This window comes from Canis lupus, chromosome 4, assembly GCF_048164855.1.
Source record: "Canis lupus baileyi chromosome 4, mCanLup2.hap1, whole genome shotgun sequence".
Taxonomy (NCBI): Eukaryota; Metazoa; Chordata; class Mammalia; order Carnivora; family Canidae; genus Canis; species Canis lupus.
In genome coordinates, this window is record NC_132841.1 from 62,269,343 (window position 1) to 62,290,235 (window position 20,893).

At 40.5% G+C, this 20,893-nt stretch overlaps 1 protein-coding gene across 2 annotated transcripts in view; it reads left to right on the forward strand.

Moving 5' to 3' along the window:
- Positions 1-4,941, forward strand: part of ARL15 (ARF like GTPase 15) — a 398,154-nt gene extending 393,213 nt beyond the window's left edge. For both annotated transcript variants that reach the window (XM_072824625.1, XM_072824624.1), the window contains one exon: positions 2,161-4,941. In XM_072824625.1, coding sequence (XP_072680726.1) covers positions 2,161-2,313 — 153 coding nt within the window. In that variant the 3' untranslated portion in view covers positions 2,314-4,941. The remainder of the gene's footprint in view (positions 1-2,160) is intronic.
- Positions 4,942-20,893: the final 15,952 nt, after the last annotated feature.

A 20,893-nucleotide genomic window follows, 5' to 3' on the forward strand; every position in this document is an offset into this window, starting at 1 on the left:
TGCTCAGTCGAATGTCTGCCTCTGGCTCAGGTCATGATCTGGGGGTCCTGGGATCCAGCCCCATGTTGGGCTCCCTGCTCATTGGGGAGTCTGCTTCTCCCTCTCCCTCTTCTGCTCTCCCTGCTTGTGTTCTGTGTGTGTGTCAAATAAATGGATAAAATCTTTAAAAAAATAAAAAAATTAAATGATTTGAAGTTATGAAATGTGGCAAGGGTACAACTTTCCTCATGGAGCAGATTTTTGATGTTACGGACCCTCCCCTCTTGGTGGGAGGCATTATTGATTTGACCAGATTCCCCCTTGCATTGTAAGCACTCAGTAGTGCAGTCTGAAGCTCCACTTTGTGGGAGAAGCAAAGAGCCTAACATCTCTGATTTTAAACTCTTCAGAGATAGCCAGCTCCTCCATCAAGCTGTAGACTCAGACACATTCCCCAACTGTCCTCCCCACCCCCCACCCCCCACCAACTCTTCTCTCCCCCTGCTGGCTGATGGCCTCCCTTGGTCTGCTGACTAGCAAGCCCTCCGTTGGTGGGGCAGGGCCAGTATGGTACTAGTTACTGCACAAGCAATTACCGCTTCTCTTGGAATTGTTTTCGGTGCTCTAGAGAGAAGAAACTAAAAGAATGGAATTTACATTTTCCATAAGGGAGAATCCTCTTAATAACATGATTTGTAAAATACCTCGGGTGAACACTGTTCTGAAGTTGTATACCCATTTTCTGATCTGAAATGAGGTTTTCGTTACTTCTCAGAATCAAAATTAATAAGAGTTCTTCCATTTTCACAGGCTTTTTAAAGTAATAGTATTTATTACTACTTTGCAGACATTTACAGAAGGACTTCGGAGACACATTTGAATTATAAAATGTTAGCATAATTGTGGTTCCTAAATTAGCATAAAACCTTAGTATTTCTTACATATATCTTGCTCTCATGAAAAAAATGTACACATATTTTAATGCCACTTTTGGATGATGTACCTCTGCCATAGTCTGGTACTTGCAGTGATAGAGGCAAAATAAAACCCGATCTGAGAATGGCATATGGTTGAGGCACTTTTTTTTTTAGGTCAGGTGTTGACTAAGGTAAGACCTTGGAATTTGCTATGGCACATGGGATTTACTGAAATTCATTGACCAAGAATGCCTTCCAACAACGGCTCTTCTGATGTTGCTATTCACTATATTTTATGTTATGTAAACCTCACTAGACTATCAGTACAGTGTTCTGTTCTTGTGGGATATAGTGTGGGCAGGAGGATAGCTTTATGAACTTTGTGTTTTATCATACCCTTTGAGATTCCTCACTTCTGGGGAAGACATAACAATTTGATATTTCTTCACAATCACAAGCTGGTAATCCTGGATGCTATTAGTATCCAAGGCACTATACTAAGAATGACTTGTGACTGGATATTAATCAAACAGGTTTTTAGGATACTAAATTCTCTACTCACATGCTAGTTATAAGGTGGTGATTTTTACCTCCCTGAAAATTCAGGACTAGGAGAAAAATAAAAAGCGGGAGACTTTATGTATGTATGTATGTATGTATGTGCATACAAGTTTAAATATGCATACACACACACATACTCAGTTTCTATCCTCTTTCATAAAAAATGCTTTCTCAAATCTCAAAATTAGATGCTAGAAATTTAAGGGAGAGAGAGAGAGAAAAGACTATTTAAATGATAAGTTTTTGTGGTGTATATGTTTGGTAGTCAAAGCAGTTTTGAGTAATTGATATAGTACATACTCTAGGATGTCACCAATTTAAGAAATTAGCAAGGAGATGTAGCAAAAGCTGCTCTGCTAGTTGTTTTGATGGAATTGAATCTTTTTGGTGTCTGCAGTGTACTTTGCCCTGTGTGGTGGTTGTACATGTAGTTCTTTCTTAGACTTCATCAGACCTCCCATGCTGATAAGTGTGTGGGTGAAATGGCTTGCAAGCAGGTCAGTCACCCCTAAAGAAAACAGTCCTGGGTCACAACATATAACCCACATTATAACAACAGCTGTGGACGGAGTTCTAGAAAGTCCTAGGCATCGCAGTTCACAAAAGTTCTCCTTGAAATTCCCCTTCTTCGTCACACTCAAAATTTTGGAATTAGGAAGATTCTGATATAACTAATAACATATTTATCTTATCCCCCCTTAAGGTCAAAAAATATTTTGAACTTGAACCACTTGCACGTGGAAAACGCTGGATTCTGCAGCCCTGCTCGCTGGATGACATGGATGCACTGAAGGAGAGCTTCTCTCAGCTGATAAATTTGTTAGAAGAAAAAGACCATGAAGCTGTAAGAATGTGAAATCTGGCAAAAACACGGGTTCCCAAAGGCCTTGAACCTATCATGTTAGTTTCTCATTTTAATTTTATTTTGGTATCAAGACTTTAATGGCTTTAGTGTCTCTTTTCTCCTAGTTATCTCAGACTCTCATCTCTCTATTAAAGTGAATATTCTGTAAATCAGGTGAATTATCATCGGCATTAACGTCAAGTACACACTACTGAGAGAGAATTTATTCTCTGTTTACCACTAATTATCTTCACCGCATGTCTCTTCCTTCTGTTGTTCTAAGCAGCTCTTCTATACTCTGTGCTAAAATGGATGGAATTCGTGGCTCACAGAAATCAAATCCCTTGTGAAGGACTCAGGGAGACTCAGAACCTTGACTCATTTTCCCTGGGTTTGTGGAGGTGGGGGAGCACTATGTGACTGGAGCTCCTCATTTTATGTCTATTGTTTCCAAGATCTCTTGGGATTTTTATTATTTTTATCATATTTTATTTTTGAGGGGTTTTTTTGTTTGTTTTTTTGCTTTTGTTTTTGTTTTATATATACGGGCCTTATAGATTATAAGAGAAAAATGAGCACCAAAAATTTCAATGAATCACCTTATCAGAGAGGACTATCCTGCCAGGATAAAATTAATGTGGAAGGACTTAAAGACAAGATGTGTAATTTCCTTGATTACATCCGAAGTCTCACTCCCCTCTCTTAAGGGCAAAAACTTCAGTTTTTGAAAAGAGGGAATGTAGGCACAATGCATGCATCACTGATGACTATTTCATCAAGTCCTCAAGTATTTTTTTCTTGGAAAGATTTCCCTGCATAAAGTCAAGCTGCGACATATCTTTTTCTAAAAATCGTAAAGTGATTGAAAGAAAGAAAATAATTTTTAAAATAATAGATTAAAATTTTAAAAACAGCCAAATGAAGTATATAGTTTATACTGGCTAGGGTTTAAGCTGGCATGGATTTGACAAAGAAAACAAAGACAGAATCATCTGTATATTCATTCATTAAGTGCTAATGGAGTTTAACGGAGTCGCTGATTGTCTCCAACGAGTAATTAAAGGTCTATCAGTATTCCTATTATAAACCTCTATTTTCAGGGGTTTCAGTGTGCCCTTAAAAAATGTGCTGGGGCTGCAGCAAATCATTTTAGGGCTTAGATTCAGTCTTTGGAACTCTTTTTTTGTTTTTGTTTGTTTCCATTTAATTTAAATGATAAAATTATGTAGAGATAAATATGCAGTTTTACCAAGGTTTGGCACCTTTGACCTTTTCTAAAACAAGAATAACCTACAAATATTGAAGTTTATGGATGTAATACTCTTTGGCACATTTTGTAGACTTCTGGCCACTTCAAACACAAAATGGCCAAATGATAGAAAACTGCTCCTTTCACCTGAGCAATAAAAACATGTTTGTAATTTTTAGGTAGCATAGACTGGTTCTCAAATACCACAGACTCACGCTGTATTACATGGTGATGTAATACCTTGTAATTCTTCACATCACTCAAATACAGCTTTTGTGGTTTAATCTTGTAGGTGGATTTTAACGAAATCATTACCTTTAAACATCGACCACTTCTTTAAGCTTTTTTTTTTTTTTTTCCCATGGAATGGATCCAAGAGGATTCATATTCAATCTTGTCTCCAGCATCCCTGAATATTTTTACACTGTGTAATCCGTGAGCAGCACAAAACTTTCATTCCGATGACCAGTGACACAATTCGCGCTTTCATTTTTGTTCTGTTGTGCTCATCTTCTGTGAAAAATAAATGATTATTAGGCATTGCTCTCTCTGCAAGTTCATTAAATGTAGACTGTTGTCTTTTTAAGATACTGTGGCTGAGTGCTCCTAAGCCATCTGTTAAATGACTTCCCGTTGTCTGTATGTGTGTTCATGTGTGCGCCAGTGATGGGCTTCTCCTCAGACCCACGACTGTCTGCAGTGTCTCAGCCGTCAGAATGAAAACATTATCAATCAGTACCCAACAACAGCTGTTTTTGACAAGTTTCTGTCTGACGCCTAATGCTTTACAACTGTCAATAAGGCTCCTTCTTTGTCTGGCAGTTCGGAGCTCGCCGTCTTGCTGCTTCCTCCGCGGCATCCTGTCCTTGTAACCCTAGAATTGGCCTGTTTGGGAAATCCACTTGGGGGGCGGGGAGGGGGCTCGGCCTGGCGAGTGTGGGTGGGTGGCGGGTGGGTGGTGTGTGTGTGTGTGTGTGTGTGTGTGTGTGTCTATTCCTACCTTCATGTAAAGTGCCACAGGTGTCTTAGTTTGCATATTCAAATATTATATAGGAAAAACAGTCTGTTATGTATTTCTTCACTTAGCTTCTTGTTATATTTATGGAAGTTACCCGTTTTTGTACCTTCTTAGCTAAAGCAGTTGCCTTTTTGTAATGGCAATTAATTTATATGACAAAACTTTGTATCTACTGTAGTTTATAGTATCAGTTGCTAATTAACTGCCATATTGCCCTGTCTTTCTATTAAAAAAGAAAAAAAAAATCTGTATCTATACTTAGAGGGTAACGGATTCATGTGGACAATTGCCAGACGAGAAGAACTTGTATTGTCCGTGATTTATATATGATTTCCACTATCTTCAAATGAAAATAAACGCTGAGTAGAATTGATGTTTTCAGACTGACTCCTTTCAAGCTTTAGCATTTGGGAGTCCCAGATTCCTGTTTACATTTGTGTTGCCTGTTTAAGTCTTCAAAATAAGTTCTGCTGCTCTTGGGTCAAAACAAATGATTAATTCACATTTCCTTTGAAGCTATTGTGAAAACCTTAAAAGACAAAAAAAAAAAAAAAAAGGCAAAAGCAAGTGTCTTTTCCAGTTGGTTTGTCTTCAGCAGCGATTTGCTTTCATTGGAGCCGTTCCTCAGAATGAGTGAGCAGAGTCAAGATGTTAATATAAAGTGTCACCTTTCAGTCAAAACCTCATCTTATAATATTTGCTACAAAAGCAATGTTCTAGGAGTGACCGGAGCAATGCACTATTTCCTTCAGTGGCCATCAAAGCCCTAAGGAAATAGATATTTTTAAGTAACGTGAGGAAATGCTGTGTATCTACAGGTCCATCCTTAAGAACCAGAGTAATGTGTAAAAGAGAAAAAGAGTGAAAAAGAACACTAAAAAGATAGCATGATGGAAGAAGAGAGAGAAAGAAAAAGAAAAAAAGTTCATGGTAGAAGATGAAAAATTTAAATCCCAGCTCTTTATCTGGTCCCAAACGCAACATTATCCTGACACATCATTTGACTACACAGAGAGCTCACAACACCACTTCTAAGCTGGGATCCAACCTGCATTCCTAGCTTTGTTTCCCAGGTTGGCAATTAGTAGTTATTAAGTTCCTCAGCATCTCAGGCCTATCCAGGCAAATGTGGTAAGAACTGTATGATTTTGAAGCAAATGGGTTTTCTTAACTTCCAGATGGAATATTCAGACTCGAGTGGAAATCTCCTATTCATGCCTGGCTTCATCTTCTTTATAATTTTAGAATGCGTTTTCATTAACCTTATGACCTAATGGTGAAAACAGAAAGGCAAAAGTATGTAGAGGGGGACTGGGAAGTGGGAGTTGCCCTTTGGGAACCCCCATTTTCATGGAGTTTGGGAGGGAGGATCTGTCTTTGTTATGCAGAAACTTTAGGAGAATATAGATTCCCTGCCTTGCTTTTCCCCTAGTCTGGGTTCTGGAGATCTGAAGTCCATGCTGTGAAATGCATTATCACATCATGTTGGGAATTCCTGGCTTCCAAGGGTTCACAACTTTTGGTCACCACTGACTCAGCATGATTAAATGATTTGCATCTCAGGGTTAAATGTTTTCCAGCTCAGATGCACAGAGTGACTGATGAGCCCGCGTTTTGGCACCCTACCCCACCCCCCTTGCAACTGATTTAGGAACATGAAAAGGATCCTGTGTAAGACCCAGAAGCCTCCGATGGGGTATCACTTTCCCCTCCCCTTCCCCATTCTCTTTAAGTTAAAATCTAACTGAGAAACTGGCTTTCCACCTACTGTTTCATGCAAGCTGGGAATTCTGACCTCTCATCCTGGGGATTCATCTGTTTGTGACAAACTCCTCATAAGGTGGCTTTCTGTGAAACCGAAGAATTTAAAAGGCAGCAAGAAGCATCTCTCCAACATATGCCTTGTCTAGCATCTTTCTTTCCTTACAGAAAAAATGAAGTAAAAAGCGCATGATTCTTCCATCAGATTTTCTCTGTATTCCCACCTTGCCTTCCATCTCTGCTCTATCCATACACTCTCTTCACTGGATGCTGGTTTAGAAAGGCCACCTATTGTGTTCTCAGGCTCTGCTTGCCCCCACCCTTTCATGTCCCCCTCTGGTCCTCAGATGAAATGGGAGTTTCCATGAGACACTCTATATGAATAATGACTTTTTACAAGGAAATAGTTCGGCCTTGGTGGTTTAAAGCAACCTCACTTACCATACCTTGTGAGGTCACTGATAACCTGCCTGGAGAATAAAGGGACTCCTCAATTTTGTGCCTTGCTAAGGTTCAGCCTGGCTTAGGACCCTGTGTGACTCCCGATACCCCACTACCGAGGTATACATTTCTACATCCATGGACCAACGTGAAAACAGCCATCAAATTGCACATAGAGGATCTTCTGCAAACTACAAAGAATGATTAATACTTTTTTCCCCTTTTCTTGTTCAAAAAATCTCTCCCTCTTATTCTGATGCTCTCAAAATATTCCACATAGACATTTCAGCCCAGTTCTTTCTAGTAGTGATATTCCAACCGTGGGGGTCAGCTGGCAGTGTCATTCCCAGAAAGGAAAGACCGGCTCAAGTGCATGGGGACAAGGCACACACTGACAACGAAAATAAGCCTTTAAGAAGCATCATAGTCCCCAGCCTCCCTTATTTCCCTATTTCCTCATGGAATATTCCTCGTGGGAGGTGAGCAAGATGGCTGTTTCAAAAAAGCCTCAGATCACTTACATCCCAGGCAACCTTCCTTGTAGGTGTGAAATGCAGCCTAAAATGCCACAACCTTCCCTGACAAGTGATTCATTGAGACAAAGGCTGGAGCTCCAGCATCAAACAGATGTCAGACAGAACACCAAATGCCTATAAATGATTGCTTTGCAAGCAATGGAATGACTGGAAGGCCTGGCCTGATGATGTACTCCATGTCTGGACAAGCTTACAGAAGACATAGGTGGTGGGGAGGGGGCAGGGGAGCCATTTCTAAATGGAGTCTGTGAAGAAAGCTGTTTCTGGAGACAGAAGTGAAACCACAACTCTCACCTGAGAGGCTCACGTGGAGAAGAATGATTTCTGGCTGGTCTGTGCATAATATATGTAAAGGTCAATTAGAAAAATGCATGTCAAAGGCACCCTGAAGCCCAGACTGGTACAATGTGATGTTAAATCAGTAGACATATAAATATCAGAGTAAATTAAAAATGAGAAGATTTGGTGGAACGGAAACTGCTCAGCACAAGGCAGAGACAGGAATGCAAACAGTAAGTCTGGCTGTCATTCTCTATAATCTGGAGCAAGTCAGCCTCGGCTCTGGACCTTCTCCAGTTGTTTTACAACTTTCTAGACATGGGGTGTATCAACCCAACACTTTTATTAAGCGGCTTCGACAGGATTTTCAGATGACAGCTGTCAAGAGTCACCTGACCATTGTCCTTTTTATAGGTTTTATGTCACATTTGGAACTTTTGGTTTCAATGATTTTAAGGGGTTTCATCTATTCATGAATTTAGCATATTTTTGTGGAACACCTACTCTGTACCAGGCATTCTGTTAGATGCTTGGGATACAGCAGTAAATAGGACAGACTCAGCCCCTGCCTTTGTAGAAAGACTTTACTTCCTGGAACATTGGTTATGTTGGGTTATTTCTATGAGCCTAGAGAATTTTTGTATCAGGGCAAGGTGCAGGACTGGGGGTAGGGGGCGGATTTGGTTATTCTGAACGTGAATTTGCATTGTGAATCTCTAGATTTTAAAATATTTTTTCTTGGTCCTAATTCTTGATTTTTAACCCTCCTAATTTAAAATTGTCTTTGAATGTGATTTAGTTTCTTTGGAGCCATTAATAAAATTAGAAATCTAAACAAACACAGCAGAAAATGCTTATGCGTCTTTAGCATCTTTCTAAATGGGGCTCTGTAGAGCTAGCACCTTTTATTCCGTTGTCTTTTTTGTTTTTGGTTTTTTGGGGTTTTTTCTTTCTACAGCAGCAAAACGAAGCATGTGTCTAGCACACAAAAGTGCTTCCAAAGTGCAAAACCAAACTCTGTCAATCACCTACTGTTCTTTTCATCTTCTCTGTATTCAAAGGGCTTTACCTCCTTCTCTGGAAGTAGCTTGGTCTCATCTTGCTGTCTGTCGATCTGACAAATGATCTGTATTTGAGATGTTGAATTTTGAATCCCTAAGAGCAAAATTCTGATTCTGTAGGAGTCTCTTGTGTTTTATTCCACCAAAACAACAGTGAAGGCCGCTGTGTAGAAAGCATGCCACAATTCACATGCGCAGACAGAGGCAGTAACCTGTAAACCATATAACCCCTTGGATTTTTTTTTTTTTTTTTTTTTTACCTAGTCAGAGCTGTAAGTTTCAACTGGGTTTCAAGAGGCTGCTTTATTTTCCCCTCATTGAAGGTTAGAAACTTGGAGAGACCCCTTTAAGCCCCTTATATATTCCGGGATAGTACTTGCACGTAGTTATTCTTTTAGCAGGAGCTAATGCATTTTAGATTTTAAGACACTTCTACAAAATTCATACCAATACCATTCTCATTTCCTGAACACCTCAAGTTCCCTCTTCACCAGCCCCAAGCCCCATGATAGATTTGCCCTCAGAGAGCTACAACATAGCCCCCTACAGTTTACTGGCCTGGGTTCCAGGTAAGATCACAAAATAAACTGAAACAAACCTCACTACTTCCATTCAGCTTAATTTCAAGTCATCCCAAATTCTTAGGTAAAAAAGTGGGATCCAATGAAAAGTCACATAATACCAGAGATTAACTGTGTGGTTTATACTTCCAAGTTTTGCCCCTAATGAAATAAGGGATCTGGGCAATGATCATTGGCATCTACTAACATCCTAAAGAGAGAAACAACCAGGCATTATATGCTTCCTGACAAAAGTGTACAATACCACCTACGAAGTGTTCTTGCCAAAAAAATTGAACCTGTACCTGATCCAGCCTCTAGATCTAAGTACTGATTTGCAGAAAATACAGGAATAGAGGTGTATATAAATGAAATGTGGTGATGAAGGAATTAAAATCCAAATTATTGGAAACTCAACTGGACAAATGAATTGGTTTCTCTCTCTCTCTTTTTTTTAAAGTTTACTTATATTAGAGAGAGAGAACATGAGTGGGAGGGACAGAAGGAGAGGGAGGGAGAATCTCAAGCAGGCTCCATGTCAAGCATGGAGCCCCATCCAGGGCTTGATCTCACCACCCTGAGATCATGATCTGAACCGAAACCAAGAGGCAGATGCTTAACTGACTGAGCTACCCAAGAGCCCCAGAGCTGATTTCTTAAGTGGCAGGAAGGAAAGAAGAAATAAAGCCTATAAGGATTCTATAGAATCCTATAGAGTAAAAAAAAAAGCCTAAAGAGCTCTACAGAGCATCTGGCTGGCTCAGTCTATGGAGCATATGACTCTTGAGCTCAGGGTTGTGAGTACAAGCCCCAAGATGGGCATAGATCCTTATTTATTTATTTATTTATTTATTTATTTATTTATTTATTTATTTTTAGATCCTACTTGAAAAAAAAATCTTAAAAGCTCTATCAAACAACCACAGAGTATAGACCTTATTTGGATTCTGATTTAAACTACCAATGAAAAGAATAAAATTTGAGATAACTGGAGAAATCTAAGCACTTGCTGAACATTTTATGAATTAAGTAATCATTGATTAGTAGAATACTTTACCCTAGGTGTGATCATGGAATTGTGGTTGTGTACTTTTTAAAGGAGCCCTTATCTATTGGTGACACAAAGGTATTTCAACAACTGTCGAAGCTGGTGATGGTGACGTGGAGGTTCACAATAACTTGTCTGCTTCTGAATGTATAACTGACATTTTCCCCAAGAAAAAGGAAAAGAAAACGTGAAAAGGGGGGAAAAAAAGCCACAATAGATGTCTGCAAGGCAAAACCAAGTCTCTCGCCAGAATATATTCAGAGCTGCTCAAGTCGGTAAAAAGAGAAAAGCAACCAAATTCATGGAAAAATTAGCAAGAGGCTTAAACAGACATCTCACTAAGGAAGATTATATCCAAATGGTCAGTAACTTTATTAATAGATGCAGAGAACTGGTGAGGTGCTACCATCAGATAGCACTACACACTCACCAGAAAAGCTAAAATAAAGACAATGCTAAGAAGAAGAAATAAGAGAAAAGAAGTATCAGTTTGGCATATTCATCACCAAAAATGTGTGTCCTAATTCCAAGGAGGAAGTTTGCAGCACTATGTCTGATCGCACAGTGTTTTGGAAGCAACCAGAACTGGTTGAGAGTTTGGCTCCACTTGACTAGTCACGTGACACTGGACAAATCATTTCATTGTGTTTCAGTTTCTCGTCCACAGTGGAGACAATATACGTACTTCAAAGGGTTACCAAGAGGGTTTGAAAAAAAAATCATGCATGTAAACGGCTTCTCACACTCAGCACATGGAAACATGCAACCAAGGGTGACAACTATGATTCCAATAAGGTTTGAAGCAACTCTCCTTTTGTAAAACATAGAAAGCTCAGCCATAGCTGAGGCAGGTCGAAAGGCACAAATGGTGAGGTTTTATGACCAATGAAGTTACATAATGACAATGTTAACATCAGTCTGGGAAGCCTGTCCTCACCTGGTCATGGAGCCTTTATAGATCTGATAGCACAGCTCCTGTGACCTCCATAGTGTCTGTCTTTTGTCATTCAACTGCCCATCCATTTATGTATTCATTTAACAAACATTGACTATATCTTCTGTGCAAGGTGTTGGACTTTATGGACCAGAGAAAGTGAAAAGCCAATTAAAAATATAACCTGATGCTATTTAATTAATTTTATCTTTATTTCTAAAGAAGTCGCTCATTCTCTATAGCACTTTCTGTGTCATCATTAACTTATAAATCACAGAAAGGTAGTGCTTATGACTTCTGTTGCCTTTTTAAATATTGATAGCACTTAATATAGGATTATTTCATGCAAATTACTGACTGACAATTCAAGTTGGAGACATGGGTTTTAAGCCTAACATCTTTTTCATAGGGCTGGAAGTGCATAAAGATGAGCTTTGTCACCAATGATTATAAAAGTGATTCACATTCATTGCAGAAAATGCAAAGATTATATAAAGGAGAAAAGAGAAAATAACTGTAATCCTAAAAAGAATCATGTTCATTGTGATGTCCTTTCAATCTTTTTTTTAGATATGATGTTACAAAATGAGGGTCTTGCTATGCACACTGTTTTGGAACATGCTTTTATTACTACTAATATATTAGGAGCATTTTTCCATGTTGTTGGATTTTTTCCTAAAACATGATTTTTAATGGCTGCCCAAGGCTGATCTAACTGGTTCCCTGTTGTTTATTTGGATTGCTATTTTAAATGTATTTATAGAAGAATATTTGTGCACATTTCTTGATGATTTCCATAGAATAAATACTTAGGTAAAATTATAGGGTTTGAAGTGGAATTACGGGGTCAAAGGCATAAACCCTCTTAAGGTTTTTAGAATATATTCTCCGCTTGCCCTGCCAAGCTGTACCAATTCACAACTCGCAGTGACTAGAGGCCAGCTCCTGTTTTCCCATTGCCTTGTGAACCCAGGCTATTGAATGATTTTGATCCTGATCTAATAGTTAGAAAATGAAATCTTGTTCTGATTTGCTCCTGTGATAACTTACATCGTAGCTAGACTTTAAACAAAGAGAACAGCTTTGGTCCATCATCTTCTAGGGAAGTGGAAGAAGTAATCATATTTAATTCTGTGTGCTAAACTGCTTTAACCCAAACACTTCCCACTTGCTTCTCACATGGTATTGTTGACCACAGGGTAAGATGAACAATATATATTACACAGTTATATTACCCTTGAACAATGCAGAGGTTAGTGGCACCAACCCCTTCACAGTAAAAAATTCATGGCTCCCCAGGTTTTGACTCCCCCAAAACACAACTACACAACACTAGCCTAGTGTTGGCTGAAAGCCTTACCCATAACATAAACTTTTGTATGTTATATGTATTATATTTTTTTGTATTATATTTTGTATATTATATGTATTATAAATGATCTTTAAAGAGAATTTTATATATGTATTATAAACTATATCCTTATAATAAAATACACCAGAGAATGTTATAAATCATAAACAAAAGAAAATATATGTATAGTACTGTATTTTTTTAAAAATCATGTGTAAGTGGATCCTCACAGTTCAAACCCATGTTGTTTAAGGGTCAGTGGTATGTTTCTGTGAGGAGGAAAGATTTATAAATAAATAAACACCATGCACTTGTTATGAGTCCACTGTGTAGACAGGAAATGTGAAAGGAGAGGAAGTAGGAAAAATATAATTGAGGCACAAAGGAGTCAAGGATCATATGTGCTACTTTCTTGCCCAGGAGAAAAGAATGAAAACACAAATGGAAAGGTAAGTTGAGGTCAAGTTGGGGAGGGCCTTGAATGCCAAGACAAAGAACTTGGATGAAATCCAGTGGTCAATGGGGAGCCAATGAATATTTCTAAGAAGAGTAGTATAATCAAAACAGTGATTTAGGTCAAGTAACCTGGGAGGAGAATGAGTTGGAAGAGGGGAGCTCTAAGGTGGTTAGAGGTAACATTATAGGAGAGTAAGTGTGATGATTTAGCAGGAAAACATTTAATGGAAATAGCAATGAAGGCCAACTGAGGGGTTGAGGTAGTGAAAAGTTTTAAACCAGCCCCCCTTCCTTTATTGCCTGCCTCCAGAGCCCCATTGTCCAGAACAATGAAGACAGGATTGGACTGCTTCCAGAGGTGGACTGGGTGAATTCCCATGATCCAGGTAGGTGAGTGGAGGCTCTGCAGGGTGTAGCTCCTCTACCTACCTGCTCCCTGCGGAAGAATCCCAGAGGTCCAAAAAGCCCCTACCCAGGCCACCCAGAAAGGGCTTCATTGAACATACTCAAGTAGTTTAATGAACAACCTCACCAAATAAGGTAGGCAAGAATCCATCTCTGAGCCTGCATGGCTGGACGGGGGGCAGAGGTAGGGGTGGGGGTAACTGGAACATTTTTCAAGATACGGTACTTTCTGTTATCCAACAACCACTAAATAACAAAATCTATGAATAATTCCCCTGTTGGGGGCCCACCATCACAGATGTACAATGGCTGTATTCACACAACAGGCCACACTCAAAGGGCCCTGTGCTTGATTTAATGCTCTGCTAGCATCATCTTGAAATTCTCTTTTTTTTAAGATTTTATTTATTTATTTATTTGAGAGAGAGAGTGTGTGTGCGCACAGAGTAAGAAGGAGAGGCAGACTCCTGCTGAGCGGGGAGCCTGATGCAGAGCTTGATTTCAGGACTCTGGGACCATGACCTGAGCTGAAGGTAGATGCTTAACTGAGCCACCCAGGCACCCCAACCATCTTGAAATGCTTAATAATTTATCATTTCTCTTGTGTTTTGTAAGTAAAGTCTGATGGGATGATGGAGCCTGCATATGAACAGAGGAGATCTTGCAGTATGTGTGTCTTTGCCCACCTGTTCATATGGAGCGTTTCAGATGCCCCATCAGCACAGATTCCCTGTGGACTCAAGATGAGTGTGATCTCAAACTAACCATAAGGTAATCATCCTAAGTCATTGACTGGGTAAGAGGGAGCACTGGCATTTCCCTGAGGCCATGCTTTGCATCCAAACCTGAATTTGCATTAAATGCAAAGAAAAGGCAAATGGTATTTTAAGAAACACCAACAAGCAAGAAACCCTATCATAACCTTTCTTACCTGCGTTCCTTCCCTGTATTAGCCAACCACTTATATCTAGAATAAGGACCTCGAAAGTGGGGGTAGATAGAGCAACCCATAATTTTAGTCTTTTTCTGTCCATCCTGACATGTCAGAAGCCAAAGGTAATGAGTTAGTGAATGTTTATGTATCAAGAAGTGAAATGAAAACAAATGAGTTCATTTTGTGTACATTGTACTAAGTACAAAATATGAATTATATCATTTCAATGGTTCTGCATATGAGGCAAACTGGCATTGCACAATACAAAATTGAATGATGATACTCAATTTTTAATTTTTCTTGACTTAAAATGTTATCAAAAAACAAATCACTATGGCCAGTTAACAAGACCTTGCAATATAGGAAAAAAGCTTTACATTGGTGGCATTTTTTTTTCTGTTCCATGGACAGGGGGCCCCATATTTTTATTGTACACTGGGCCATGCAAGTTATGGAGCTAGCCCTACCCCCAATACACATATGGGCTTTGAAATAAACCAGCTGGGTTTGAATTCCCACATTGGTACTTGTTGACCTTGGGCAAGTCGTCCTTTCCAAAGTTCACTTTACTTACCTGTAAAATTGGGGTATTAACAGTTCATATCATTTAACCATAAAATCTTTATAAAGATCAAATGAAATACTACAAATATAAAGCTTAGTATCTTGCCTGCCACATAGCACATGCTTAATAAATGTCAGCTCTTCCAGTCACGATAACTGTTAGTTCTCACAGGGTGAATTGTTACTTACCAGAATCACCCACTCTGGGGTTCCACTGTGTGGTGATGCTACAACAGCATTGCTGTGTATGCTTTACACAACCTACCTGCACTTCACTGACTCCCTCTTTCAGTGGCATTTGTAAGCTCCTCCAGGGGGCTGTGCCTGCCCCTCTCTAGTGTGGGGGCACTCTTGGGAGGCTGTCACTCATAAGTCATTGCCATCATATGGATGGCTGACTCCAAACAGGGCACTTAGCCTCAGTCTCGGTAACTGGCCAGAATAACAGGGTCACGTGGTAAAAAGTGTAAGAAGCTCCTAGAAGCAGGCCATAGGCTATGGCAATCCCCTTAATGCTTCCAAGGCTGGGGCAATGTCATGAGTAGGCACCTAGTATTACCCCAAAGTGTGGCTCCCTAGGAGGTGTTCTCTGATAGTTTTTTTTGGGGGGGGTGTCTTTCTGATGATTTGGTTGTCCAGTAGGGATCAGAAAGATGCATAAGTACATTTCCTTTGGCAGAACACAACCCTGAAATCATCATCCTATCTTTTGAGTGCACACACAAAAAAATCATACACTGACATTGACATGAACTCTTGACATTGAAAGCATTGCTCCAGCAGATATCCGACAGGGCTTCCGAGGGTGCAGTCTGTAGATGACTGGCATAAAGGTGACCCTGTGGGTGCCTGAGCTTTGCTCCCAGTGCCTGAGCTACTGAATCAGAGTATCTGTAAGTGGGAGGCCTAGGAACCTGTATTTTAATAGGGTTCCCAGGTGATTTGCCTCTAAATGTTTATGAGCATGAGGGGGCAGAAGAGGGTGAGCAGTGATGAAGGTGGATTAGGAATGAGGAAGTTCATTTTTCCAGAAGCTGTTAAACTGAACCTACATCAGCCATGTTCCTCCCAAAGTTGTGGTTGGGCATCGGCCAGAAATGCAAGCTTATAGGTCCTCTGTGGTGTTGGGGTTCTGAGTGCCAAGGGACTGTGTCATCCCTGTTGAGATATAAAAAGGGCCCATAGGAAGCAGAATGAGGATCTGGATCTGAGAAAAAGGAACAGGGTCATAGTGAGGTCCCTGAAAAAAAGTGTTTTAAGACTTGTATAAGGTTTTGGGGTGCTCCAAGTAGCAGGTGTCAGGCTGCCTTACACCAACTCTTGGGCTGCAGGAAGATGTTCCAGTGGGCACAAAGTAGGATGGTTTTTATAGAAACCAGTTTCTAGATCTTCAGCTGATGTATATATTCATCCCTACAATTAGTCTGGCCAAGATTAGGTCAGCCTTCTGCTGCTCCAGGTTTCTCTCTATTACACAACCTCTCATCCCACTTTACGATAGGAAGGTAGACCTCTCGTGGTCCAGAAGAGCTGGTTAGGCAGCCAGTGACCCACGAACTCAGAGATGGGCAGTGGTAGAGAAGAAAAAGCATCCGGCACCTTGACTCCCCTGGAAAGAAATCAGTGCTTTAACCAAATGCCATTAGGCCCTGCAAAGTCTCCCAAACTTGTCAGAAGACTCCTGATGACTTGCCTTTTTGTACTTACTCTGGTCAAATGACACGAGTTGTCTGAGTGTCAAACAAAAGCAGGTAATAAGAGACCAGAACTTTGAAATGCATCCCCTTTAGAATGTGTCCAGGAGCCCGCCTCCCCGCGGTGGGCAGCAGCTTGTCCTTAGAAGGAACAAGGACCGCTACCCCCCTTCAATACAGTACCTACAGTATGGGGCTGGAAAAGTCATCAAAGCATTAAAGGTATTAGGGTGTTTACTCCACATTCCTATCTATTGGCTGCCCAATTAACATGATTTGCAGCTGAGAAAATAATACTCTCCTCCATCGGAGATAAATTGGGTCCCCAAACTGTGAAACAAAGGAGAGGGAGCCAGTGATGTTTATAGAAGTTATTGCAAACAAATGCACTTCAAAAGGAGCTGTGGTGACAGATTCTGTTTCACAGGATCCTCCCAATTCTTAGTCTCTGGAGAACCTTCCTCAGACTCTGCTGGGTGTTTTCACCACAGGCCTGTTGTTGTAGGATATAGTGCAGTGTGTGGAATTGGTCTAGACCCGAGCTGTCTGATGCTGCAGCAATTTAGCCCTTGAAAGGTGGCCAGTCCAGCTTGAGGTGTGTTGTAAGTATAAAACACACATCAGATTTCAAAGCCTTGGTGTACCCCCCAAAAACTGTCAAATATCTCATTGATAACTTTTATAGTGATTACATGTTGACATGATAATATTTTGGATATATTGGGTTAGACAATATATCATATTAAAATTCATCTCACCAGTTTATTTTTATATTTCATTTAATTTTTTAGTGTGGCTACTAGAAAATTTGAAATGACATATGTGCTGTGCATTTGTGGCTTGCATTATATTTCTGTCAATCTGTCCGTCTAGACTGTGGGTTGAACAGCCTTGGGCAAAGGTTGACGGGAAGGTGAAAGTCCAGTTCCAAACAGTAAATGGAGTTGGGGAGGTTTGGGGCAGGCAATGACCCCTCTTGCCAAAAAGAGGTACATTTGTGACAGTTGCAGCATGTGGAGCCCAGGCAAACAGATTGTAAACTGCCTCCCTTCTGGTTCTAATACTTCCTTAACCTCAAAGGAACTCTAATATTTAAACCAAATGGCACAGGAGATTTTGCTAGGCTGATGTATTGCTCTCCGTTCAGCCATTTGAGAAATCCTCCTGAGGTCTTGGTGCAGCTGAGTTCCAGTTGCCACCGCATCCCAGCACAAGTCTGGCACAACGCTAATGAGCTGAGGAGATTTTTTTTCTCACTTGTTTGATATTAAATAGGAAAGGCTTTAGAATTCAACGTTTACAGATAGTGTGAAAATTGGAAATGCGGGTTTGGACTGAGCCAACTACAACAGATCCAAAGACTGCAATTGCCTGGTAGTTAAAGAACAGGACTGCTGGCACCCATTGTCAGCTCCACCACCAGCCTAGGGAAGCAGAAGCTCTTCACCAGCTTCCTCCTTTCCAGAGGGTCAATCCCACCCACTTTATTCTATGATGGGGCCCACTCTGCCCAAACATCCTGATTTAAGGTAAGGAGTTACTGATCTCAGCCAAGAATTTAAAGCTTTTGGGTTACGAGGCTGAGTCCATTTGTTCTGTTCACGAGCTGATGCCAGACCTCAACTAGGAGTCCCTCAAATCACAACAACAAGGATAATAGCAAATACTGATTGAGTACTTACTATGGGCTCTAAAAACCTTACTTCAGGGATCCCTGGGTGGCACAGCGGTTTAGCGCCTGCCTTTGGCCCAGGGAGCGATCCTGGAGACCCGGGATCGAATCCCACGTTGGGCTCCCAGTGCATGGAGCCTGCTTCTCCCTCTGCCTGTGTCTTTGCCTCTCTCTCTCTCTCTCTTTCTCTCTCTCTGTGACTATCATAAATAAAATAAAAAAACCTTACATCATTTTTGGCTCTATGTGACATAAAGGGCATTGTTTTTGTTTTGTGTTTGTTCTTTGCTTTCTGTTTTTTAAGTTGTCCAAAGTTACCCAATAAGGCTGACCAGAGCCCACACTTAGAACCACTTTGCTGTTCTTGTGGAAAAGAAATATTAAAATCTCAACACCATCCATTGGAAATAGCAAAATGGTGAATCAGAACTTCTTCAGTCATTCTGGGTGCCAGGACCACCTGTGTGTGAGCCAGTGACCCAAATGTTAACATTTTCTATTACAATAATGCATTTTGGTTAAAAAGGTCTCTATGAAGGATTTGGTTCACACCAAGCTACCTGAGAAGCGCTTCCATGTTTTTTCTTCCTAAAATTAGAGGTAACATGATATAAAGAAGACAAACTTTTTTTCACTGTAAAACTTTTTCTTCAAATAAAATCCTGTCCTTAGACTAAATCTAAATATAAAAATAATTATATAGGGGTGCCTGGGTGGCTCTGTTGGTTGGGCGTCCTATTCTTGATTTCAGCTTAGGTCATGATCTCAGGGTCATGAGACTGAGCCCCGTGTTGGGCTCAGTATTCAGTGAGGAGTCTGCTTGTCCATCTCCCTTTCCTGCTTGCATGCTCACTCTCTCTCTCTCTCTCTCTCTCTCATTCAAATAAATAAATACATGAATAAATTAACTAATTAACTATATATATATATATATATACACACACACACACACACACATATATATGATTATACAAAAGTGAGCTGCTCAGACCTCCACAAGCCCATCCATCTCTGGCCCTAAGATACAACACACAGTCCATTGGGTGCTCAGAGTATTGTGAAGCTGCTGGTGAACCATGTTAGGAGATCCAAATTTGAATTCTCCTTCTGCCACTTCCACTCATGTGAGCCTCACTGAGCCTTCATGCAATCATTACTCCCATCGGGTCGCTGTGCTTCCCCACAGTTCTCTAGAAAATGAAAGGAGATTGTATTGAGTTTCCTAAAAGGAATCTTCTCACACTCTGTTTGTGCAATGCAGAAAGCCTTGCCTTACTGGACTTCTCTCCACACCTCCTGTATTGAATTGGTGTAAACAGCCAATCCCCAATCTGAGCTTTCACCTCTGAAAATGGTCTTTCTGATTCCCGATGGCAATGAGGGAGGCTATGGCAAAGATTCTCCAAATGACTCTTTCCTGATAGAGACCTGGAGCACAGCGAGAAACTGGGGAAATCAGAGGTTGAACAGGTTCTAAGGGACTCCAGGGGATCCGGTCCAAGATTCAAATGCACCACGGAACTACCCCTACAGTCTGAAGCTTCTGCCACAAAGGCTAAGGAATTCCTTTGCCCTATTCCTCAGCCACACACTTCCTTCTTCTTTCCTCAAATTCTCCAAGAAGCTATATCATGAAGGAGATGCCATGGACTTTAGAGAAAATATTTTTTAAAAAATCAGTATTTCAATAGAAAGCATATATGGATGTATGGTGAGTAAGAACACCATTTAAAAAGCCTTAGAATTAAAGAGAATCTTCTCCTTAGCTGAGGAGCTTGTAGAAGAGAATGATTAGAACAACCACAAGATTATCTTTCTACATCTATTGTCCCTCTCCTGGGCTGTCATACATCATGCCAAATTAGGACAAGAAGAATTTGCTAGGAATTATCTTCCGTGTGGCTGGGCTCAAGGCTGTCAAAGCCACAAAAAGAAACAAATAAAAACCTAAGATGTGGCTCTTGATTTGAGGGGCTTGTTGGAAATTTACACATAGAAAACTGAAACCAAAAAAACAAAACAAAACAAAAAACCAAAAAACTGAAACCATCCAGGGCAGTCCACAAAGCCACCGATCCCTCTCTAAGGTAGCTCGCTGTCCTTCAGATGGTTCACATGCTTCATTCTTTAGGAGGTTTTCAGACTCTATGGAAAAGAGAGAGATGATTGTGTAGTGGGTATTAGGATGTACCAAAACATCTGTCCTCTGAGGGTGCACCTGCTGGGTCCACCATGGGTCCCCAAACTTCCCCTGGACGGGTCACCCTTTTTATGGATCTCATTCACCCTTTTGGGTCATCACATCTTACTTTTCAAAGAATGGCTGTTGGTGGTAGCACCTATCTGTCTGTACGTGTTTTCATTAACTTACCTAAAACTTGAAGCTTTGACTTTCAAATAACATATTAGGTTGATATAACTAGGGAGAGGAAAAGTGTGTTAACCTGTTGTCAATACACTGTGCTGAAAGCATTCCTCAACACATGTCAACTCTGCAACCCACTTAACTTTTCCAGATGTGGCTGGATGGGCTGCCGAGTCGGTGACATTGCAGATGGATGGCCACAGCCCACTGGAGGCGGATGAACATGGGTACCTTTGAAGTGATGGGGTGACTTTTCTCATCTAT